The following is a 25,762-nucleotide window of genomic DNA, read 5'->3' as shown; positions in this document are numbered from 1 at the left end:
ATATTATTGATAATGTGTTTTTGCAACGTTTAAGCGTGGAATTGAATGTAATATAAATTAGAAGAGCAAACAAACATTTGTTGGGGTTGATAAGTTTTGCACAAAAAAATCCGGAACAATCAATTTTTAGATACTTAAAAATATTGAGATGTTACGGGAGGAACATTAAAGTGTAAATCAGATTTTCAATAGCTTTTAGAGTTCTAGTTTTTTTAATCTAATCGTGACGGACAGACCGACCGACAGACAAAACGCACAAAAATAATCTTCTTTTATTCGGATGGGGGCACTAAACAAAACATAAATAAAATCTGATTTTTTTTAAAAGTTTAAGGAATTGGTTTAGCGCCTGACCATGTTGCGACGTTACGCTACTGCACGAAAATCGCTGCATAAAAAGTCCATTTAAAAAAATGTGCGTGATATTTACATACAAAATGCATTATTAGCCTTTATAAACAAACAGAAATGTTTTCTTTTAATTTTAGCAGCTAGTTGACCAGAAAAAACATCTTTAACTATTATTTATATTTGTTGTAAACATTTCCTGTACATTTTTAAAATATATTTGACTTAGTGATACTGAAAATACACAAAAATTGTCCACCTTTGTTAGCATATTGTAACATTGCCTCCCTTACATTTACGTAATTGTTTTAGAATTGGTGTATTTTTTATGAAAAAAATCGTTTGCATAATTAATTTTATAAATTAAACGGTTTGCTTTTAGAAAACCAAAAGTAGCCGTTGCACCTAAACTTTTCAAGCCGCATTTAATGATAAAATAATATTTTTCATATCTCTTCTAGTTTTCGAGATCTGAGTGTGACAGACGGACAGACGGACATTTTGCACAAACCTAATAGCGGCTTTTTCCCCTTACGGGGGCCGCTAAAAAAACTAGAAATAAAAATAGGGAAAATATTTATTTTGCAGCTTTGAGAGTTTATCTACTTTTTCGTCTTTAGAAAGCGAACTGTTTTGTTATGCAAGACTTTTTAAAGAAATACTAAAGTGACCAGACTTTGGCGTGACAGTCCCGACTTAGACCGTCTTTCAGCTTTTCATAAAATGTCCGGGCGGGACGGCCGCTTTCATAAAAAGTCGATCAGTGTCACTTTTTATTATAACATTTTCTTAATCTTTTCACTAATAACTTAAAATTACCACCTTTCGGAATTTTCTTTTTTTCATGATCACTCTCTAGCAAACTCATGTGCTAGAGGAATGTATTTTAGGCTTACAGCATCCTGCCTTCTTCTCAGAAACCAACATTAGTACATTTTCTTTCGACTCTTGGAGTGTTGTCGTTCCGCATGATTTTCGCTGATTCTGATAATCAATTCCATCGTATTCCTTGGTTTGACTTCCCTTTCTGTTCAAGCCAATGACAGGAACAGGGATGTCGCTGATGTCGTATACGAAATATCGAAGTTCAGACGGACTTACAACAGAGTTCCCGTTTAGAAAGAGGGCAAGAAAACCCAACCACCACGGTGGATCATGATTCTGGAAATGTCGATCATAGTTTACTGTCACACAAGTGGATATAACCAAATATCTGAATGCAGATCGTCATCTTCAGTTGGTAGCTCCCACAACGCCTACATCTCCGACATTTAAATATCGTATAATAAAACAATTCACAGCAGCTAAAGGTACTTTCGGCTATCATACAGTTTTCCATAATAATAGTTTTGCATCAATGGACTGCACTTTGAAATTACTTTAAAAAAGTATGACCCAAAATAAAATGTGCAAGAACCAAATGTGAAGTAATCCTCGCAAAAGGTTTGGCTCCTATATAACGAACAAAGTAAAAAAGCAGGTTAGTCATACCCAGTTTTTGACAGCGTTCACAGATGCTTCAACCCACAATAAAGTGAAATTGTTGTTTTAAGCAAATTCGTCGAATTTTGGGCTATAGAAAGACCAGGTGGTTAGCTCTGAAGTATTTGGTGGAGAGACTATTTAAATTATATCCTGCTTTTGAAATCATATTTCTTTTCACAAGAGAAGAGCCTAACTATAATCCACGTGATGAATTGTGGCCTCATTTTGTTGTCAGCATTGCGGCTGTTTTACATGCAGAAGTTTATCGAGGGACAGAATGTTAGTGCTTCTGCCATTGACGGATCGGTTCAGTAATGCGCGAAACGAAGCATGAAATTTTGAAAAGGTTTTTATATAAAGAAATACTAAAGTGACCAGACCTGAATTCGAACTCATAGCACATTCCTCGTCCCATATGCTAGGACAAATTTGTACAAATACTCCTTCTTCCCTAGTGCTATTAGAGCATGGAATGGGTTGCCTGAGCTAGCCAGGAAAACCAGTGACTTGGCAGAATTTAAGTCATTGGTTAATATGCATGACTAAATGCATGACGCGTAGGACGTAATCATCTTCTTTTTTGAAGTAACGTCTGTATTATATAAGATAAGATAAGAAGATTGTATAAATTACCTTTTGTTTGTTAGAAGCTTACTTTCAAGCGGCGACCTACCAAGAGGAGTAATTCAGCTTGTACCACCAGGTTCTGTCAAGTAAAATTTCTTTCCCTTGTTAGCGATACCAAACAAAATAATTAATTACCAATAGTTTATTTTTTTATTCTTGCGTTGTCAGGTAAAAGAAATAATTGTACACATTTTCAGCTTTATCCGTTATTGGGTGTCGGAGAAATAACATGTAGGCCTACCTACAAACTTTTTACCAAACATACAGAGTGAGTTGATATAAGCTTGGTAAAAAGGGTTAAATTATAATTTAATCTGGTAAATTAACATCTTGTAATTCTAGTTTTACTGACCTCAATGTGACCTCCTAAATGAAACGCTCATAACGAAAGAATTGTTATAAAGAGAACTCGAACTATATCAACAACGACTACTTTACACGTATGGGGATCAGATAAGGATTTTTTTCTCCTCCTATCCGCAAGGTGACGCTACCTAGAATCATACATTTTCAACTTAACAAACGCTGTACATTTTTCATTTATTTAGTTGTTTTACCGTAAAATTTTCGGCTTACGACGTTCGTTTGCAGTCTTTTCTAATTTACATCCCTTTCAGAAAAATTCAATGGAGTTACCCCAACATGATATAGAGAATTATGGGTATGACACACTTTTCGTCTAGAAAATGGCCTCCCATTTTGGATCGGGAGGTTAATGCGTTTATTATTTAATACATTCGACAGTCTCTCTTTGGTTTAAAATGGATCAGAAAAATATACACAAGTGGACTTACAAAGCAGTAGTAATTAAAATTTTAATGGGGCCTTTACTGATCCTTGTGTTCTCAGGAGACCATCAACCTAGATATACCGGTGTTTAGTGTGTAGGGCAGAGCTAAGTAATGGTCTTGTGTGTGTTCTGATTGATAGTTTTGTGCATTCGTTGGATATTTAAATTTCACAGCCTACACTACATAACTTAAAATTCTACGAAAATGATGTGCGACGTAATGCCTACCATCTCTGAAGATGGTTCTAATGATAGAGAGTCTCAGGGTTCTGGAGACGACTCAAACTTCGAGCAGTTAATGGTCAACATGTTAGATGAGAGAGATAAATTGATGGAGAGTCTGCGAGAAAAACAGGAAGCTTTGGATCTAGCAGAAGCCAAACTGTTAGAAGCAAATAAAGATAGAGAAATTATGCAAAAACAACTGCAGCAAATCACTCCTCAAGTAAGCCACTCTTGATTTAGTTCCCCTTTCTTTTATGTCATTAAAACATTAAAATTTATGTTAATAATTAATACATATAAAAATGGATAAAGCATGAGATGCTAATTAATAGTTTAGTAAAATAGTAGATCTAAAGCTAAAAGTTTATTTAAGGTCAGATCAATTCTAGATCTACTTCCTCTAGCCTAAAACAAATTGCAAGTTTTATAAATAATATTTAGATCTATTTAAAGAGTAAATATTTCTAGACTACATGTGACTATGTTATAGTGATTGATAATAATCATGGACTAGCTCCCTTGAATGATGTCATAGCATCCTCGTTCTGGAATGCTGTAGTATTGATTGATCCACTCACTCATTCACTAGAATTCTGAAGTCTAGCATGGAGCCAAGCAGGAGGGAAATAATTCTATAATAATCAATATCCCTTCTGTCTGTGTAGTGTGAGATAAGTTTAACAGAAATAAAGAAATTAGTGACTAGCCAGATAAAATTGTTAAAATACCTCCCAGTCCCAGTGGCATAATACAGACTACAGTCACAGAGTTAGAGACACTTTTCTTTTTTATAGTATATACTAAAGTTGCATTCCAATTTTACCCTTTTCCATCTCAGTCATCACTTAAGACTTAGCCTACTAAATGAATAGGTTAAGAACTTAAGAGAGCTTTTACTAGTATTACATGATCCTTTATATATATATATATATAATATAAATTATTCCCTTTGTTGTTATGTATTATCATTTCAGAAATAATTGTTTGTGTAAAACCACTTTAACACACTTGAATGTAGGTCTAGTTGAATAAATGTCAGTATGGTTAGAAATAAATGAAGACACAATTTATCTCCTCAATATTCAAGCTTAAGCTGCAGATTAGTCTGACTTAGATTTGCACATATTAACATTTCTTTTTGATCCATTATCACTTTTAATGAACTTATTAGCGTATTAAATTAATTGTAAATACTTAATAAAGTTTTTCTGTAAAATCTTTTTTTATTTATTAGGAAAAAAAACAATGCAATTACACCATTAATTCTTTAATTTTAATAATTTTATTTCTTTTTTTTTGACTCTTAGTTTTTTATTTACTCTTTTTGTTACTTTTAACTTACAGAGTTGATTGAATCTGTTGTAGACTTAATAATTTTAATGAAAATATTTACTTATTATTCTAATATTTCTTGTATCTTTAAGCTGCATGTTTCCAATAAATGGCTGTTATGCCAGCTAAAAATAAGGAATGAACTTAATTTATCTAGCAGCAGCCTTTAATAGTTCTTTGTTCTAAAACATTGTCACTGGTGTTTGACTCGACAAGAAAAACAAATTGTATCCTATTTCAGTCGACTGAAGTGATTATTTCCTTAGTTGATGCTTAAACTGGTAGTCTACTTTGTATTGTTTCTAGTGTTTTCTCTAGTGACTAAAGCAGCATTGCATTTGTATTCAGGAATAATACATAATAACACAACTCAGTGTTAACTTGTGTAACATGAATATTAAAAATTTTATTTCTTTGTTTATATTTTTAACGCTGATGAAATATTTCAACAATGAGTTAGCCTTATGATTGAAATAAAAGGCAACAAAATAATTTATTGGTCAAAAATATATTTAAAAAGCAGTGCAAGTAATTTAAAAAAAAAAAAAAATTTCTTTCTAAAATTAATTTGTTTTCTCACTTTGCGCCAATGTGCCAAAAACTCAAAAACTGTTAATCCCAAATAATACTTGAGTAAAAAAAAATGTAATCATACTGTTGCTTTTAACATGAACATGAGTAAAGTTTATATGTAGTAAAAAGATAACTGTGAACAAAATAATAGTAGTATAATATCCATTTTGGTGGGTAGTGTTAGTATGTGCAATGCATATATTCTCAGTTTTAAAAGGCACAATCCAACCTTAATAAGTTTGTATGGTATGCATTAGTGCAAGTATGTTAAACAGTGAGGCATCCAAAATTGAAAAATAGTGTACATACTGTTAAACCAAGAAATGTTACAGTAAAGTACAAAATAATTTCTATAAAGTTAAAAGTATCATTTTGTTCTGAAACATTTAGATTTACACAAAAAAAAATGTTTTATTTGTATATCTGTCATGCTACATATTCTTTTTGTCAGATATAAAATAACTATTTAAAAAACACATTTTTCATAAGGATTACTGCATATGATCTATAATCATTGCATGCAAATGGAGCATATATATCTACTATATATCTTATAAATCTTATTTTCTCTCTCTCCCTATCTCTCTCTCTCTCTTCAGACTCGAAGACAAGCCTTATATATATATATATATATATATATATATATATATATATATATATATATATATATATATATATATATATATATAAGGAAAACTATTTCTTAAAAGAGGCATATATATCTATATATATATACAAGGAAAACTATTTTTAAAAAGACATTTATACATGTTTTTAGCTATTTTAGAATTTTAAAAATTCGTTAAAATATATATATATATCTTTCTGTGTCTGTCTTTCTGTGCTTGTTTAGTTTACTATTATAACTGCAGAGATTTATTGACACTTACATTGCATTGAAAAGATTTGCTGAATAAACATTTTGGAATCACTGCTGTAGTGTTAAGATACAGAAACCATTTACATGTACCACAACCTGACAAGATTTCATGCACCTGTGTGTGTAGGTGGGTGGGTGGGTATATATTGACTCTTTCCCCCAGTCTTTTACCCATTGGATTAATTTTTATTTCGGATGTATTTATATGCACATTTATGCTACTGAGTTCAATAAATAATGCTACCCCCCCCCCCTCCCTTTTTTTTTTTTAACCTTCCCCCAAAATATTATACCTCATCAAATTTTTTCTTTATATAAAAGACAAATGTTGCTGTACCAGAAGGACACTCGATTGAGTTAATAGGTTGCACCTCTTCCTCCCCCCTACCACCACTTACACACTAATGAAATGGCTGATCTATTTTCTTGTGCACTTAATGGTCAATGTTTGTGGGGATTTACCCATGCTACTTTCCCAGCCGATAAAAGCAGAACAAGTGTGCAATCATTGGAACTTTATTGTAGTACCTTGAATGACCCGCAGTTATCATGGAATCTATAAAAAAAAAAAAAATCCAGCCAGCTTAAGAATGTGACGACATAGGGTAATTGCTAGGACACAGGGTACTTGCTAGCCTCTGTCACTTCGAATGAATCCTTACTCCCCTCCCCTCCCCCATCTCTTTTCCTGAGCCCTTGGACTTGAAATAAGAGTTTTATATGACTTCAAGGTTAAAAAGTGTAATAATCTTAGTGGACATCGGTACACTTAGATGCATATCTTGTTCTTTCCCCATGTCAGATTTAGCAACTCAAAGCTGTTCAGTAGATGCTCGAGTCAGTAATATTCTACACTTGATTGATTTATTTCGTTAAGTCTCTCTAAGGAATGAGTTGATTTTTATCAATAGATTGTTTTTGTGAAGTCTTTTCTTGAGGACTGTGAATGGTGATGTCCTTTGATAAACTGCTTTATCACCAGAACAGCGGGGACTGTGAATGGCGATGTCCTTTGTTAAACTGCTTTATCACCAAAACAGCGGGGACTGTGAATGGTGATGTCCTTTGTTAAACTGCTTTATCACCAGAACAGCGGGGACTGTGAATGGTGATGTCCTTTGTTAAACTGCTTTATCACCAGAACAGCGGGGACTGTGAATGGCGATGTCCTTTGTTAAACTGCTTTATCACCATAACAGCGGGGACTGTGAATGGCGATGTCCTTTGTTCAACTGCTTTATCACCAGAACAGCTTGTGAGACACTAACCACTTTTTGTTTTTCTAAACACTCTCGGGCTTGTGATAAACGTGGTTGTAAATATGAGATTTGTATTGAAGCCTGCACACACAGAGAAGTGACTTCGAGTTTGAGAAAGTCATTGACAGAATTTGAGACATTGAATATGTTTTGGGAACATTGACTAATAGCCAATAGACCTGTACTCAAATGTCATTATTATTTTAAACTACTGGACACTGTGTAGATGGCGAGATTTAACTATGCCGTCGTGACTTTTTAATTTTTTGCTAGTGTAAATCTGAATTAATGAATGAAGAAAAAAAATCCTTAGAAATTTTTGTTACAATTCTGAATTCTGACTATATGTATCTAAACAATATTCAGGACATCATGATCTCTGTTGAGAGAACTCAACTTGTACTTAACGGTAACCTCAACTCTCCAGTGTCACTATGGAGATTATTATTTTTTATTTACTGTTTTACAACCTACCCAGATTCTAGTCTTCATGTAAGTGTAATAGTGTCTTTGAGTTTCTTACACAAATCTGGCCACTCTAGCATTATTCCTTTGCTTTATTCCTCACACACACACTTGCGCCTAAGATGCATTATACATAGATCTATGTATTTTTTTTTTTTTTATATTCGTGTATCAGTCAGAGAAAAGGTGGCTGGAATTAATTCGATATGTGTTCTGGAGCCTTGAAAAGTGTATACAAGCGGCGTAATCTCGCCGACCTTAATCCCCATGTGGTGTTGCGTCCCTTTGAAGCTATTTTCGTCCCTCACCGATTTGGTCGAACATTCAGTGGTGTTTTAAAAAAAAGCCGGGAGAGTTGGGCTGTAGAGGAGCACATTTTTCAGTTGGTCAAGATGGTGATAGTGGTCAATAAGGCGCTAGATGAGCACGTGCATTCTTAGATCATCACGATCTATCTTATCAAATGGGAGACAAAAAATGTGCACTTTCACCCTGTGCGTTCTATTTGTTGCACAGTTGAACAGAAGCGCGTTTGATATGTGTGTTTAATGGACCGGATGTAGTCTTGCAGTTCTAACTACTTACTTATCTTTTAACATTTTCAAAAACGTCAACCCAATGAAAGCTAGTGGGCCTGGTGGAATACAAGGGCGAATCTTAAAAGAATGTGCTAAACAACTAGCTGAACCTTTCCAAGATATTTTTTCTACTTCATTACTAAACCATGAGATACCACCTGTGTGGAAGTCATCTATAATTGTACCTGTGCCAAAGGTTTCCAAACCGAAAGAAATGATTGACTATAGACCTGTTTCACTTACTTCCATTGTGTCTAAATGTTTAGAAAAATTGGTTAAAATGTTTCTTCTGAATGATCTTTGTAATAACTTAGACCCTTTACAATTTGCTTACCAAAAAGTGTAAAGGTGTAGACGATGCCATCCTAAATATTTTAAATTGTGTCTAGAAACATCTGGACTTACCGAACACTTATGTAAGATTGTTCTTTATTGATTTCTCATCAGCTTTTAACACTATACAACTTCATTTACTCATTGAAAAGCTGAAAGCTTTGAAGATTAGTCCATACATAATACTATGGGCTAATGAATTTTTGACCCAGAGATCTCAGAGGTTTAGGGTAAACAATGTTATTTCAAATGAACGCATAGTTAACACAGGCGCGCCCCAGGGGGCGGTGACATCGCCATTGTGGTTCATTTTGTACACCAATGATTTTCAATACGATAGTCCTTTTTGCTCCTTCACAAAATTCGCTGATGATGCGGCTCTTCTTGCTCTGCTCTCAGAGAGCTCAGACGTAAATGAGTATTTCAAAGAAATAGAACACATTGAAAAATACTGTAAAGATAATTTTTTATTATTAAATGTAAAAAAACCCCAAAGAAATGATAATCGATTTTCGTAGGGAAAAGAAGGAAAATGATATTGTTTCTGTAGCTGGAGAGACTATTGAAATTGTGCAAACCTTTAAATACCTTGTTGGTTACTACTATCCTAGACAATAAACTAAATTTGACTGCAAATACTGATTATATCAGCAAAAAAGGGCAGCAAAAGATTACGATTACTAAGAAAACTGTCCTTGTTTAATGTTAGCAAAAAGGCCTTGGCTATGTTTTATCACGCTCATATCTGCAATATTTTAAGTTTCAATATCACTGCCTGGTATGGCAATCTGAGCATTAAAAATAAAAATAACTTTATAGAATCCTAAATGCTGCTGGTAAAATCATTGGCAAAAAAACAAAACCCATTTGGACATTTGTTTGAGACAAACATCTATAAAAAAGGCTAACAAGATCCTCGAAATAAGAATCACCCCTTGTGTCAGGATTTTGTGATTTTACCATCACAAAAGAGATACAAGACACCGATAGCAAAGACAAACAGACACAAACACTCTTTTGTTCCCCTGGCAATCAAATCATTAAATAAGAACAATCTGGTATAAACTTTGTCACATGCAAATTATGAGTGAGTCTGGTGTGAATGTACACTTTGGTTTCTTATAGTTGTAATGTTTTTTTTTTTGTTTGGTGTAATGCACAAATTGTAAGACTAATTTCCATATGGGCAATAAAGATTATTATTATGTGATCGAGTCCTAGCCGAAGCCTGATAAATACGTCTGCACACTTTCTCTGTAGTTACTCTAAGTGTAGGCCTACTTCAACGTTCTGTTTGAGATTTAGTTTCACTTTATCAATCTCACGAAGACAATGTTTCTATTCCTCTGAATCCAATCACTTTATGACCTAATTTGCAAGAGGGTCTGATATTTTGGTGTTGAGTTTGAAGCTTGCATTTCTTAGTATTCCTACACCGTAATTCCGACCTCGTCGGGCTGGGGGCGCTGTCGTCGGGAAAAAAACTGATGACTGACAACTTCGCGCCATCATTCGATCTATTCATGTTCTCTGGTATTCTGAGATATTAACTAGTTCATTTCTGTATGGGTTGTCTGTTGGGGAAAACAATACAGCGATGAGCAAATACGTCGTCACCCGTAAGAATACTATGGCATTGTCGTCTATCCACGAATTTACGGAAGAATTTTGAGTGGCTTCAATAAATAAATTGATGTCAATAAATGCCAAATACAATATGGGTCATGGCGGGCTCTTTGAAGCCACTCAAAATTCTGCGAGGTCGGAATTACGGTGTAGGAAATGCAAGCTTCAAACTTAACACCAAAATATCAGACCCTTTTGCAAATTAGGTCATAAAGTGATTTGATTCAAAGGAATAGAAACATTGAACTGGAAGTCACGTTCTCTTTCCGCGTATGCGCCTTTCTTGGAGGGGAGCTTTTCTTTTAAGTTTATTTCTTCTTGGTGCAGTCGTTATGATTGTTCATGCTGGCCTACAGATAGTGTGACTTGACTGATTCTCAAGGAATTAGAGACGAGCAAAAAGTCTTGACACACAGAGCGTTACCCATGTTATTTCCACCAGTTCTAACAAACTAGTTATATGGATTGAAGTTAACAAATAACTTGACTAAATTATTCATAAAACTACATTGATTCCTTTCGCGGAGCTGGGTTTTTTTTGAATGATCAAATAGTGCTCCCCAACCCAACCCTTTGTCACCTTTAATCAGTCTTGAAATTGGTGTTTCTGGGTGGCCTACTTTGAGAGGTTTTATTATACTGCCTTGAGCCGCGACCATTTCTGTGACGTTGCAGGTCAGTGTTCAGGTCTTCTATAACGATTGGTCTGGCTTGAGCCTACATTAGGTTTGTTAACGGCGCTTTTACATACAAATAGTTATTGCTTTGAGTTACAATGATTTTTTAAAATGAAACTGTTGTGAACTGTGAATTGAAGTCAACACCTAGACTTGTAGGTAAGTTTCAGAAGCTCCTCCAAAAATAAATAAATGCCAAATACAAAAAAGATTATTTTATAACGTCCTTGCAAAGGACGGTGGTGATCCGTAGGTTCGAACAGGGACCATCTTGTAAACAGTCACGATTTGTCTGTTATGTAGGCCTCTTTGATAAGAATAAAATGACCCCGTATGAAAAAGAAAACAACTCCCTTTTGTTTCCATTCTTGTTTTCCCTTCTTTATTTTACTACTAGTCGTCTACGTCCATTTTTTTTTAGCAGCGACTAGTAGCTCTTAACTTTAAGATGACATCACCACCTTATTGAAAAACTGAACTGACACAATCAGTGTGATGTACAAGGCGTGGTTACAGAAAACTGTTTGGACCATCATTTTTGCACCTATTCACTAGCTCCGTAAATCCCATTCCGAGCCTATAAAAAGACCAACACATTTTTTTGTTTTAAGCTGACTAGTTGAGCCTCGGAAAGAGACTATTGTATATGTCTGGCACTCAACTCTCTTGTATTGGCGTGATTTCGTTTTGAAAGAACTTACAGGTTTTAATAGTAGAGAGGACCGGGTCATGGAAACTACATCACGTGACTGCCATCTTACCGCGCCTCTCGTTTCTTTGTAGTCAAGTCCCGTACAGCCAGCGTCCCTAGAAACGTGATTTGCTTTTAGTATAAATTAATTTGTTCCGAAATCCAAACTCTCATTATTTCTCCAAAAGTACACATCCCACTTAAGTCTATCACGAGTATTGTGTGGGGCTTCTAAAAAAAATACAGATGTAATTGACATGGTGTTATGGAGTGCATATACACATGTTTAGGGTGTAACCATGAGAAAAGGGGTGAAGATGATTTTCTTTGTGTAAGCTGAAGAGTTTCTAATGAAACTACGAGTTGGTCTGACGCTGACTAAGAAGGACTGGGGTTAACGTTGAAGAAGAGATTAGCCAGAGACACGAGTCAGTCAAGACGTGTACTTGTCATGAGTTAAATAAGAATGTAATACGCCTACATCAGTTAAGTTGTACTAGCTGCTGGGAGCCACAAACCAACCACCGAGCAACAACAAATGGGTGTCTGACTTGGTGATGTTTAGTCATTGCCCTACTGACAGAGCTTCATCTTAAACCGTTGCTGTAGTTTACAATATTAAAAAATGTAACTTTTCTTTTTCTTAAAATCCACTGCCCCAGGAAGTGGAAGTACCAGAAGCATTTGATAACAAATGGCCAATGTTAACCACAGTTGTCTTTCAACTATTTCCTTGTTTTTCTCCCTTAGATTATTAGACAAAAGTGCTGTGGGTTCCATGCTCAAGTCTAGCCGGCTTACAACTCACCCGCGCACCCCACACTCACACTACCTGTCCACTAAGTGCTATTGACCGTCAACATACGTCAAAGATTTGATTTGTGTGCGTATTTGTTGAAAATCGAAGTTGTCCTTTTCGTGCTACCAGAGTTGTCTCGCCTGCTGTCACCCTGTTCCTAAAGATTGATGACTTGAAAAGGTGTGCAGGGACTGGGCGTGTCTGAGCGCTGTGAAAAGGTTGACAGTGTCGTCATGAAAACGCCAGATATGCATAAAAGTTGACCACCATTCTCTGTGTATGTAGGCACGTGATCTTAAAGATCACTTTTATTAGCGTCCTTATTGATTGCTTTCATCTCCACCCCCACCCCCTGTATATACCTATTGTTTTTAGTCTTGCTAGCTCATGTTTATTGAGATGCATATTGTTTTTAGGCTTGCTAGCTCATGTTTATTGAGTGAACATAAACATTGATGTACATTTTGACATTCAAAGTACAAATGGATGATAGCTTAAAAACATATTCGTTTATCAAAATCAAATAGGAGCAGTTTGGCTTGCTTATAAACATAGGAGCGATTTGGCGGGCTTTTAAACATAGGAGCAGTTTGGCGTGCTTATAAACATAGGAGCAGTCTGGCGTGTTTATAAACACAGGAGCAGTTTGGCGTGCTTATAAACACAGGAGCAGTTTGGCGTGCTTATTAACATAGGAGCAGTTTGACTGACTTATTATATAGGAGCAGTTTGGTGGGCTTATAAACATAGGAGCAGTTTGACTGACTTATTATATAGGAGCAGTTTGGTGGGTTTTTAAACATAGGAGCAGTTTGACTGACTTATTATATAGGAGCAGTTTGGTGGGCTTATTAACATAGGAGCAGTTTGGCGTGATTATTATATAGGATCAGTTTGGCGTGCTTATTAACATAGGAGCAGTATGGTGGGCTTATAAACTTACGTTTTGTTTCGGCTGCATAGTGCTCTACTGCTCAATGTTTTGTTTCGGCTGCATAGTGCTCTACTGCTCAATGTTTTGTTTCGGCTGCATAGTGCTCTACTGCTCAATGTTTTGTTTCGGCTGCATAGTGCTCTACTGCTCAATGTTTTGTTTCGGCTGCATAGTGCTCTACTGCTCAATGTTTTGTTTCGGCTGCATAGTGCTCTACTGCTCAATGTTTTGTTTCGGCTGCATAGTGCTCTACTGCTCAATGTTTTGGATGAATTACGGTTACTTTTGAGGTTTGTCTCTGACCAAGCTGAAGAAAGAGACGGGGTCTCGTCAGGGGTGTACGCTTCACTTAAATTATTAATGAAAGGCTTTGTCGGTTTCATTAACTTACATAACTTTGGCGGTCTCACTTACCTATACAACTTTTGTGGTCTCACTTACCTATACAACTTTGGCGGTTTCTATTACCTGTGAACAAAGCCAAAGTGAGTGAGAACAATGTCTGGGAGGAAGTCTGTGAGGCATCATTGTTGTTAGCTCCAGTAACAATCGTTTATTGAGCCACGAGTACAGCATTTTGCAAGCCCAGTTTGACCTTTTGTTCCACAGGCAATGCAATGAAAACAGCTTTGTTTGGATCGGGTGTAACCTAGGCAACGTTCCACTCAGTTGCAGTGCCCCCCCCCCTCTTTCCCCTTTCACAGCTCGGTAGATAAAAGTAAAAGATATTTTTTGTTCCAAAGCTGTTCTTCGTTCACGAGTGGGTCAGGGGTCACTAGAGTAGATGCATGAGCAATAAAAGCAATGCGCTGCCCAATAATAATATGGCAAATAGTTTCTATTAAAATGGCATTACCGGTTTCATAAGTGTGGTCCCTTGTTGAAATGTTTAATGAGGGCGTATTGATCAGTTTCACGGGGCGTGTCGACCTGACCTTTGAAGATGGTGGTCTGGGCGTTAAGTTAACGTTATGGTTCTAGAATTCACTAGTCAAATACATTCCTGCACATGTACCGGCTTGTTATTGATTCAGGTGAGTGGTACAATAGTACAAGACCGAGCTTTCTCATGTAACTTTGGGGTAGTCCACACAACCTTGTATGGGAATCTCGATTGTATTTGTGTGGATGTCCAATAAACACTCAGTGTCTGGGTCGATGTCGGGGAGATTCCATTGTCCGTTAAGAACAATCATCTGCTCGAGATGGCTTGTTAGATATATAAATAGATAGCATGTAGCTTACAATATATATTTTTTTTGCTAAGTATTGTGTTCCTGCACTCCATGATCCTTTTGGAAAATATCAAAATGTTGTTGAGGAGAAAAAACATACAATAAAGAGCATTTGGATTACATTGGTGCGCATGGATGTTGATTGTACGATTCTATAGGCTAACTTAATCGCATGTTGGTATTATGCTAGGTGTGAATGTATCGAGAATGGATTTAAATACCATCTCAGATGTTCGATTTGATTACCCAAACTGGATCGATACTCACTAGCTTAGTGATTCACAACGCCATTCTGTTTTGTCTACTTTGTACATTACCTCACTTGCATGCCCTTATGTGCGTGTGTTTTATCTCACTATCACATAGTAAAGTCCTTTATTTTAACAGGTCTTCTTTTTTAGCGTAGTTCCTAATTTAAAATCATGTCTTCTATTTTTAGTATTTTCTTTAATAAACTTCTGAATTCTGTCGTGTACATTGCATTTTTTGTATGTGTCTTGGATTGTGTAATTCAAATATTGAGTGGAATAATGTAGTGTCTAACAGAAATATTTTGTTGAGCCAGATTTTTTTATTCACTTCACGTGAACACTGTTCCATTTTCTTTTTTCTCAGACGTCTCTTAAAATGTACTGAACTTATGGAACGTTGTGTTGGTGTATCTATTAGCAGACGTAGACGTAGGCAAGTCGATATAGCTATTTATTGCGCTCTGTTATTTTGGGTTATATTAGGAGAAAATGTCACATTCCACGCCATTGTCACAGGACTAAAAGAAAGCGTTGGTTCCACCTGATTAGTTCGTATCTCCCCGCCTACACCCCCTCCCCTTTCCTGCCTCGCCATCACTATCCCCCCACCCCCCCCCCCAATTCTTTGCATTTAAAAAAAAAAAAAAGCTGGGATTGCTCTCCCCGTTCCAAGTCGTCACACGCCAGCAGTTGAAGTGAGAACTTGGGGGACATTTCGCCTCAGTCCACTGTCTCTTGCTTGAGCGACATCGCCAGCTAGACTTCGTGGCATGGTGGAGAAGAGAAGTGAAAAGAATTAGTTGTTTTTTTTTTTCCAGATGTGTTTCACTGGATTTTTCTGAGCATACTTACTGTTGACTGTTTGCATTCCTACAAGTCTGTTGGACTTAGCGTTAAATCTAGTTTGATTCAAGTTGTTCTATGTTTTTCTTGGTGCTTAATTCTATGGAGACTTTTACGGAAATAAAACATAGCATCGGGTTTATTAGTGTCCAGCAGAAGGAGATGTAGAAATGAAAGCTAGAACATTCCTGCGCTCTGGAATAAGGTCACTATGAAGTAGGTCACTGAATGGCCCTCATGACTTTGGAATTACCCGATGGCCAACGGTCTGGACATCCACTTGGACCTTGAGCGCCGTGGTTTGGAGTATGTTGTATGCTGTCTGAAAAAGAAAGATGAGCGCTATCTCCGCTGTTTTGTCTACGTGAGACTAGTTTCTTTAATGTATGAGAACAGATGTTGATGTCTGACTCTACCTTAATGTATTGTTGTACTTTCTTGAATGTATGAGAACAAATGTTGATGTCTGACTCTACGTTAATGTATTGTTGTACTTTCTTGAATGTATGTGAACAAATGTTGATGTCTGACTCTACGTTAATGTATTGTTGTACTTTCTTGAATGTATGAGAACAAATGTTGATGTCTGACTCTACGTTAATGTATTGTTGTACTTTCTTGAATGTATGTGAACAAATGTTGATGTCTGACTCTACGTTAATGTATTGTTGTACTTTCTTGAATGTATGTGAACAAATGTTGATGTCTGACTCTACGTTAATGTATTGTTGTACTTTCTTGAATGTATGAGAACAAATGTTGATGTCAATTGTGATGCTTTGTTAATGGATGTTTCAAACAAGATTTAGTTGGTAGTACACAAGTCTGAAAGAAGATTGGGCTTGTTAAGACCTGTCCCAGCACATATTTGGAAGACTAAAGGGAGATATGAAATCAACTTGCACGTGTTTCTTTGTTCAAGTTGTTTGACTGAAACTGTTCTAGGATGTTTTGTTTGCTTTTGTTGTAATGTTTTGTTCGATGTAATGGACAATTGTAAGACACAATTCTTCAAGGAGAATAAAGAGATGTATTAGTGATTAATATTAATGTATTTTACAATTAAGACGTTCTTCCTTCCGCGCCGTTCGACGCATTAGGCGGCAAGCTGTCTCCACAAAGATGTCACTGGCAATGACTGAAGCCTCTTCTCACTTGGTGTCCAATGCTCTGAGGTCCTCCATGAAAGTGTGGCGCCAGGTTATACCAGGACGTCCCTGTTTGCGCTTTCCTCATATTGACTTCCATGTCATCGCAACTCTTGGTATATTGTCGGAGGACATGTCCCGCAAATATCACGCGACGCTCGGTCACAACCTTATTAAGTGGTCGACTCAGAGTTTGGCAAAGGATTTCCTTTTATGAGACCCGATCTCTTTAATTGACTCCTTAAGATCTTGTAAAAAAAAACAAACCCGAGCCTGCTGTTTGTTTGTCCTCATCATGCCTTTACATTCGTGTTATCAATAGAAACGTGTTATCAATAGTTTATGTCAATGTTTTACATTTCTCGTTCAAAATACAGACATCCTAAGTATCTACAGCTACTCTCGTGTCTTTAGTCCATAGAAAGGATTTTTTGTTTTTGTATATTTATTGAGTTCATCTTTTGGTCCGTCTATCTCGGCCGCATTGAAACGTAAAATGCCTACAAACATGTTTCCATCCAATCAACACGATTCCTTGAATAAATATAGATAGTAGACAGTTGCCCAAAATGTTCAAATTAACTTCTTTAAGAGGTGTATAGTAATCGCCGATTATATATGCTATAGCATAGTAGTTTGTAAGCATGCGTGCCCGTGTCTATCAACTCTAAGATAGCGTGGAGTTTTTTGTTTTGGTTTCCCTTTTCGTTGCAATGCTAGGTCATGGGGACATTCTGTAATGTACTTGTGAAGAGATAAGGACTTCAGTTGAGGGTGTAAACGAACTGGAGTTGGTTGGAAAGTCGTATCAGTCGAGTGGCTCATCCGTAGATACTGGTAAGTTAAAGGGGTAACAAAGCGATGGGGTCGTTGTTTTTCACGCATCCTCGTTACCTTGTATCATTTAGTGAACCCTTTCTATCCAGGGGTCTCTCATTCCGTAGGATCAAAAACTCATTTTCGACTTTGAACCCATTGCGCTGGGTGCTATCTTGTGAATACATTGAAGAAGTAGTTCGGGTTCAATACTGTCATGACTTGCTCTGAAATGTAGTCCAACTGGCATCTCTTCCACACTTACGTCTTGTTTCAAAATTCACAAGGTTTGTTTCAATGCTGCCATAACTGTTGTTCAAGTGCGCTGTGCACTACTACGTCACGTGGTCTGAAGTGGGCTCTCACCCCTGTCCACCGTCTATGTACCTTGTGCTGTACTGATAGACCTTTTTGTTCTGACTGGTAGGGTTTCGTGTACTGGCTGCTAGCCCCGCTTGGGATGTTGTCTTGGTCCAGAGGGCAACTCGGTGCTGGCGCGTGCAATGTCAACTGTGAATAATCAGCTCAATTTCCCCACCCCACTTTTTTTCCCCTTATTTACGCGCACACACACACACACACACATGTCCTATGTAAGCTGTCTCATTGTAACGAAGGTATTTCTCACAATCAATGTACTTGAAGCGTTAATTAACAGCTGTGTGATGAGCAAATCAGATTTATTCCTAGTTTGCCCTTTTAGCAATGAGAAAAAACTCTTAATTAAAAAAAAAACACGACTTTTTAAACATTGTATAATCATGGGCTAATCGTCTTTCTCTATTCCTTCTAGGGAAACAACATTTAATGCATTCCCTTCAAAAGCGTTAACCGAGGAATTGTCTTCTGAAGCAATATCGTCCGAGAAATTTCGTATGTACATTTAGGAACTCGAAAATGTGTGTGAGGTAATTAGGGTAGATCTGTATAGTCTAGTGACAGTCGAGTTCACTTCCTGTCTAGCTACTATAACATTTTCACCCAGTTTGAACCTTGTCACAGAGTGTTCATTATTAGGCATATTGATTGATGGATTGGACTAAAACTAAATCAATCAGCTCAATGTGTTGTGTTTGATACTCTAGGTGTATCCAAGACCAAGTAGACGAGCTAGTCCCTCTTGTTTGGAATACGATGTATTGGTTGCTGCGGCTGATGTCTACTTGGTATCTCAAAACTCTCTTAGTACTCATGATCATGTGACATTTTACATTATTAGCACTTGCAAGTGAGATTCCCGTTAACCTGGGCGTCTCAAGTCTTCACCTTATGGTTAGGGCATCACGAACTAGTCATGGTATGAGACCGAATAATGTGAAGAAGAGATTGTTTGGCTTCCAAATACTTGTTCACGTCTCTCCTGCCATAGAACCTACTTCATTGAACATGTACTTTTTTTCTATCCTTGTTTGATTTCTCTTGCCTTAAAAAAAAACAACTATCAATATCAGTAACTCAATCGATACCTTAGAAATGTCTGCAATGGCTGCGCCATTGTTGAAGCGCGTGGTGATACTCAATGAAATGGTTGCCCGGCACAATAACCAGTTGAGATTGAATCGCTTTCTAATCCAAAACCATTACTTTCTGCTCTGTCACTCTAGTAAATCAACAAATCAAAACTTAACTTGTCCTACCCTGACCTCTGCCAAGTTACCCAAATAGCATTGTTAGTCTCTCACAGTTTCTTGTTGACTCCAAGTGGCATTGTCAGCCCTGAACACTTTTTCTTTTCTTTTTAATAAACCATTTAGAAAAGAGAATTCGAATTTTGATCAAGCTGCCAGTTAGGAGTCTGTCTCTCTCTCTCTCCACTATCATTTCAGTTCGAACTCATCAAAGCATGAGCGTTCTATATTCTTCGTGCTATTTGGACTTTCAGGGAGTGAAAAACCTTCTCACTTTTGTTGGCCCTCTTCTTTCGTGGAAGACTATGGTTCATCTCCTTGAAATGAGCTGAAAGCCTTGTCTACATTAGTTAGGGTCGGAAACTTGTCGCCCACACAACAATTCACCCCCACTGCACGCAGCTGCTGTATCCAAAGGAATGGCTTGGGATCAGCGGCTTCACAGGTTCTACCAGGGTGTAGCACTGTGTGCTGTAAGTTGCCTAAGGGTCACCTGCTACTAAGTTTTCATTAGGGTAGGCTCCCATGTTTATGTATAGCAGCAGAAGTTTGGATTGAGACTTTTCCTTCCCCAGGGCTAATGAGTTCCTCCTGCTTAGTGGTTTAGGCACTACTAGCTCGTCTTTGCCCCTTCCCCTGTCAGTGATACGAGTTCCACCGGACCTAATATCTGAGCCACACGTGATGTCAGGAGTTGGACTGGTTGTCAGAGGCTATTTGAGACGCATTTGATTGGAAGCATTTTATATGCAGTGGACTGCTAGTGGAATACTTATATCTATTGCCACTTCTGATAATAGCACTTTAGCTCTCGTGTTTATGTTTGTGATGTTATCACAGCGCCTTGAGCCTACAATTTTTGTTTGTTAACAGCGCTTTATAAAATTATTATTATTATTATTATTATTATTTTGGTTAATCTGTAGAATGCTCCTCTCAGTTCTTTCCTCCACTCTAGACGTTTGTAACAATATAGATGTGCTCGATATATGTCACGCGTCTTTCTATTGGCTTCTGTTTCTCCATGCTTCAGTAAAACCTTTCATCAAGTTTCACGTCTGATAACTTTGGCCAGCAGATTTCAGCGCGCGTGTGTGGTAGGTAAACAGTTCATCTCCACTTAGGCGATGTGTGTTTGGGAAATCTCTCGGGAAAGCCCATGAGCAAACAGATTAATTGATCATAGAAATTATGATTACAAAATTAATCTTGTGCCGGAGAGGGGGTCGGAATGCTCCATAAGGCATAGCAACACCCCCCTCCCCGTTGGTATTTGTAAGATGGATCGATGACAGGTAGCGCGAATAGATGGAAATGGGAATCGGAAACTGGTGTGGTGGTGTAAATAGCCAATATATTCTTATCGTCTGCGACATGGCCAATTGTGCCGCCAAAAGTGGACTGCGAGTTACAATGTTTAGATTGTGGATGAATAAATGGAAAGCCAACTTTTGTTTCTTGTTCTTCTTCTTTCGAATCCACTTGAGACGTGACAAGGTTACTGTTCAAAGACATGCCCCTCCAGACTAGCCATAGAGCATGTGAAGGTTGACGTTTTAAGATGAGTTTGATTGGTCTAATAAAGATGGTTGCTTTAGATGGTTGCTTATTATTCAACTCCACGATGTGTTGTCCACCTAGTTAATGGGTTATATCAATACCATGGAATTGTGGGAACGGCTGTTATCATTGGTTAGAACTAAGAGTTCTTTTGTACTTTTCTTTTGTAGGGTTCAGGGTTTATTGATAGGGTTAGTAGTCAATAAAGTTGGACTCCTTGATACTGCTGGACTTTGTTTTTAGGTCCACTGATGTTTGTTTGATTTAGTGGTTTAAAACACATTGGAATTTCTCATAAGTTGGATGATGCATTTATAAACTGATGTCGGGAATTTCAAATCTTTTTTTTAATCTTGTTGCCTGACATTCTTAGAATTAAATAGAAAGTCACACTTATTAAAAGCATATTAAGAAAAATTTCGACCACACATTGCTTTACTTGGCTATTCTTGGCCACACATTGCTTTACTTTGCCATTCTTGGCCACACATTGCTTTACTTGGATATTCTTGGCCAAACATTGCTTTACTTGGCCATTCTTGGCCACACATTGCTTTACTTGGCTATTCTTGGCCACACATTGCTTTACTTGGCTATTCTTGACCACACATTGCATTACTTGGCTATTCTTGACCACACATTGCTTTACTTGGCTATTCTTGGCCACACATTGCTTTACTTGGCTATTCTTGGCCACACATTGCTTTACTTGGCTATTCTTGGCTACACATTGCTTTACTTGGCTATTCTTGGATACACATTGCTTTACTTGGCTATTCTTGGCCACACATTGCTTTACTTGGCTATTCTTGGCTACACATTGCTTTACTTGGCTATTCTTGGATACACATTGCTTTACTTGGCTACACATTGCTTTACTTGGCTACACATTGCTTTACTTGGCTATTCTTGGCCACACATTGCTTTACTTGGCTACACATTGCTTTACTTGGCTATTCTTGGCCACACATTGCTTTACTTGGCTATTCTTGGCCACACATTGCTTTACTTGGCTATTCTTGGCTACACATTGCTTTACTTGGCTATTCTTGGCCACACATTGCTTTACTTGGCTATTCTTGGCCACACATTGCTTTACTTGGCTACACATTGCTTTACTTGGCTATTCTTGGCTACACATTGCTTTACTTGGCTATTCTTGGCTACACATTGCTTTACTTAGCTATTCTTGGCCACACATTGCTTTACTTGGCTACACATTGCTTTACTTGGCCATTCTTGGCCACACATTGCTTTACTTGGCCATTCTGAGCCACACATTGCTTTACTAGGCTATTCTTGGCCACACATTGCTTTACTTAGCTATTCATACACTCAGTTTAGTCTATGTTATAAAGTAAATAATTTGAACCTTTGTGAGTCTCAAACTCCAAGCACTGCTTTTTATTGACCAGCATCAAATGATTACACATTATAACTAAATGGTCAAGTACTTACCTAAATGGATATCCCTGTGTGTCGAGCCAGCACTAATAGTTACAAGACATTTATGGTCAAAGAGTTAACTAATTTTGCTATCATGCTGGTCTCTTAATCACACAAACTGATGATTGTTTTGTCATCTGCCACACAAAGTTGCACTTCATTTAGGTTGTTGTTTACTTACATTGTTTTTAGGTGGGGTTAAAACTGTAAGTTTTAGCTTGTGGTCTAAAATCTAGATTCTTAGCTTGAGATGTGAGCTTTATTTGACTAGAATGGATAACAAGGAAGTAAACAGTTCTTTGAATTTTGTCAAAGTTCTCATCACCAACAGGCCAACAATGTTGTGAGGACAATTAATTTGAAGGAACATGTTACCTGTAGTTTTATTTATTTTTTTTTTTTTGACAGCAATTCCATCTTTCAGTTCTATCATGGTTTTACAAAGAAAATGTCTATAAATCATTTAAAAAACTATTTTTAGGCTAGCTATTTGCTGGTCAGAAAAAAAAATCAATAATTGCATTTCTATTAAACGAATTCTTCAAAAGTTGAAACTATAGGCAAAGAAGTGGAAAGATGTACAGCATAAATTCTAACTATGACTCAAAAATAAACTGATATAGATTGCCTTTGGATTTGTATTTTATTTGTGGGTTGAAGAAGAGGATTACAGTAGAACTGGCTGGAATGAGAAAGGAAAATAAGTTTGAGTTTGTCTTTTGTTAAGATTAGATGTGTTTTACGAAATATCATAGAACAAAGTCTTGAGTACCAACAACGGCTAATGATCAGTTTTGTGGACTTCAAAAAAGCGTTTGATAGTGTCCACCGAGAATCACTATGGAAAATAGTTAGAGAATACGGTATCCCAGAAAAATTCGTCCAGATCCTACGACGCCTTTACAGTCAGTCTAGTTGCTGCATTAAAACAGAAGAGGGAACAACAGAGTTTTTTACAATCGAGACAGGTGTGAGACAGGGGTGCATCTTATCTCCCTTCCTTTTCCTCCTAGCCATCGACTACATAATGAGGAGAGCAATGAACCAGACTGCCTTTGGTATTCCATGGCATGAACAACTCCGATTGATGGACTTGGACTTTGCTGATGATGTTGCACTACTCGGGGCTACAAATAAATGCATTCAAGAAATGACGGAGAGCCTAGACAGAGAGGCACCCAAAATTGGCCTCCGCATAAACTTGGATAAGACTAAAATTATGCGAGTGGGATATAAGGCAAAGGGTGTCCCCATCAGACTTGGCGAGTCAAAGCTTGAAGAGCTGGACAAGTTCACGTACCTTGGCAGCATCATAACAAATGATGGAGATGCTTACCATGATGTAGCATGTCGAATAGGAAAGGCAGGGAGCATTTTCCAAAGGCTGCAGCCTATTTGGACTAGCCAAGCCATTGGACTCGAGACAAAAATACACCTTCTCAACACAATCGTCATTCCAACTGCTACATATGCATGTGAGACGTGGAAGTCATCTGTCAAAATTGAGAAAAGACTAAATGTGGCTCAACAGAGATGGCTGAGACGGATTTTGGGAGTCAGTTACACAGACCGGATCTCAAACAAGGAAATCCTATGCCGAACTGGGAGTCGAACACTTAGTGAGGTTGTGACTGAGCGTCGCATGAGGTTTGCGGGACATGTTCTACGTCAAAATGAATTACGCACACCAAGAGTTGCGATAACCTGGAAGCCAAAACGAGGAAAGCGCAAACAGGGACGTCCTCGTATTACCTGGCGACACACCTTCATGGAGGACCTCAGAACAGTGGACACCAGATGGGAGGAGGCTCCAGACATTGCCAGTGACAGATCATTATGGAGACAGCTTGCCGCCCAATGCGCCGAACGGCGCGGGAGGACCTAAGTCTAAGTAAGTCTAAGATGTGTGTTCAGAGCGCTTTTTTTTTCAGTAGTGCATGCTATTTTATATATCTTACTTTGCCAACAGTGTAGTAGCCATAGAAGACTTAAACCTAATGTAACTTTGTTTGCATTTTGATGGGCAAATATTAAAGTTACACACATACATACAAGATATTGCATTGTCACTTGTTGCCTTTTCTTTAGAATGAAATCTTAACATCAGGAAAGAAATCATTTTATAGGTTACTGGATTTTTTTTATTGAATGATTCATACAATTGAAATTAATTGTATAAGTGAGTAATTTTACCCACCAAAATGTTAGAAAACTTAAATTAACTTGCAGACACTCCTAAAGTCCTTTTTAAACCAATACCTTACAGTACCCAATACCATGTTAAAATATTAATGTGTTTAGAAAATAAGATTAGACTTCAGATTGATTGACTTTTCTGTTCATTGTATAACTGATGTGTTCTCTTTCCTTCAGGAATTAGCCACAGTCACTAAAGAGCTGAATCAGGTCAGGGAACAGCTTCTGGAAAGAGAAGAGGAAATATCTGAGCTTAAAGCAGAGAGGAACAATACCAGGGCAAGTATTAGTTTAGCCTCTGATGACTTATTGTACTTTCTGTACTTTGATTTGAATCAGTTGTTTGTATGTGAAGTCTTTGTGAATGAATTGCTTTCTGGCATTTGGTCATGTTCACATCTAATGAATAGCTGAAGTAGGGAAACAGGTCAACTTTGAAATGTTGTCAGAAACAAAGTAATGTAAGAAGCTCAACAGAAACTGGTCAATTTAGCCAGGAGGCAGAAACTGGTCAATTTAAGGTATTCATCAGAAACTGGGTGATGTAAGGAGTTTATCAGAAACAGGTCAATTTACACAGAAATTGATCAAGTAGGTAGACAGAGACTGGTTAAAGTAAAGAGTTTTAAATGGATGGTGTAACCACAGCTGGTAAGTATTGAGCATCTATGATGTTCTAGCCACTGTGGTTCTGCTTTTATTTGATTTTATAAAATGCAACACAACTGCTGAAAAAAAAAGAAAAAAAGAAGTCAATGGATCTACTAAAATTGTCTGATGTGCTGCTTGAAATTTATTCTACTGTATTCCTGAAGAAACCTGTGTGTAGGCATGTGTCTAGAGACATAAGAATGCCAGATTATAGTGATACCAATGTTAAGTTGGTCTAATTATTGTTTTTGTATTATAATATTCCATGCTTCCAAGCTCTTTTGTGGACATGTGGGTGAAGAGGTTTTCATGCAGCTGTTAGGTACTCTGCAAACACCTCTCAGTTGAAGTGAAATATTCAATACA

The 25,762-nt window shown here is 37.2% G+C and overlaps 1 protein-coding gene across 4 annotated transcripts in view; it reads left to right on the top strand.

Moving 5' to 3' along the window:
- The first annotated feature begins 3,113 nt into the window (after nucleotides 1-3,113).
- Nucleotides 3,114-25,762, top strand: part of LOC106069900 (liprin-alpha-1-like) — a 51,314-nt gene continuing 28,665 nt past the window's right edge. For all 4 annotated transcript variants that reach the window (XM_013229673.2, XM_013229672.2, XM_013229671.2 and 1 more), the window contains exons 1-2: nucleotides 3,114-3,695; nucleotides 24,923-25,024. In XM_013229673.2, the coding sequence (XP_013085127.1) occupies nucleotides 3,456-3,695; nucleotides 24,923-25,024 (342 nt within the window). In that variant the 5' untranslated portion in view covers nucleotides 3,114-3,455. The remainder of the gene's footprint in view (nucleotides 3,696-24,922; nucleotides 25,025-25,762) is intronic.

The sequence above is a fragment of the Biomphalaria glabrata genome, chromosome 10 (genome assembly GCF_947242115.1).
Source record: "Biomphalaria glabrata chromosome 10, xgBioGlab47.1, whole genome shotgun sequence".
Lineage (NCBI taxonomy): Eukaryota > Metazoa > Mollusca > Gastropoda > Planorbidae > Biomphalaria > Biomphalaria glabrata.
Note: the sequence above shows the minus strand (reverse complement) of the source record. Positions and strands in the feature narration are given on the sequence as shown.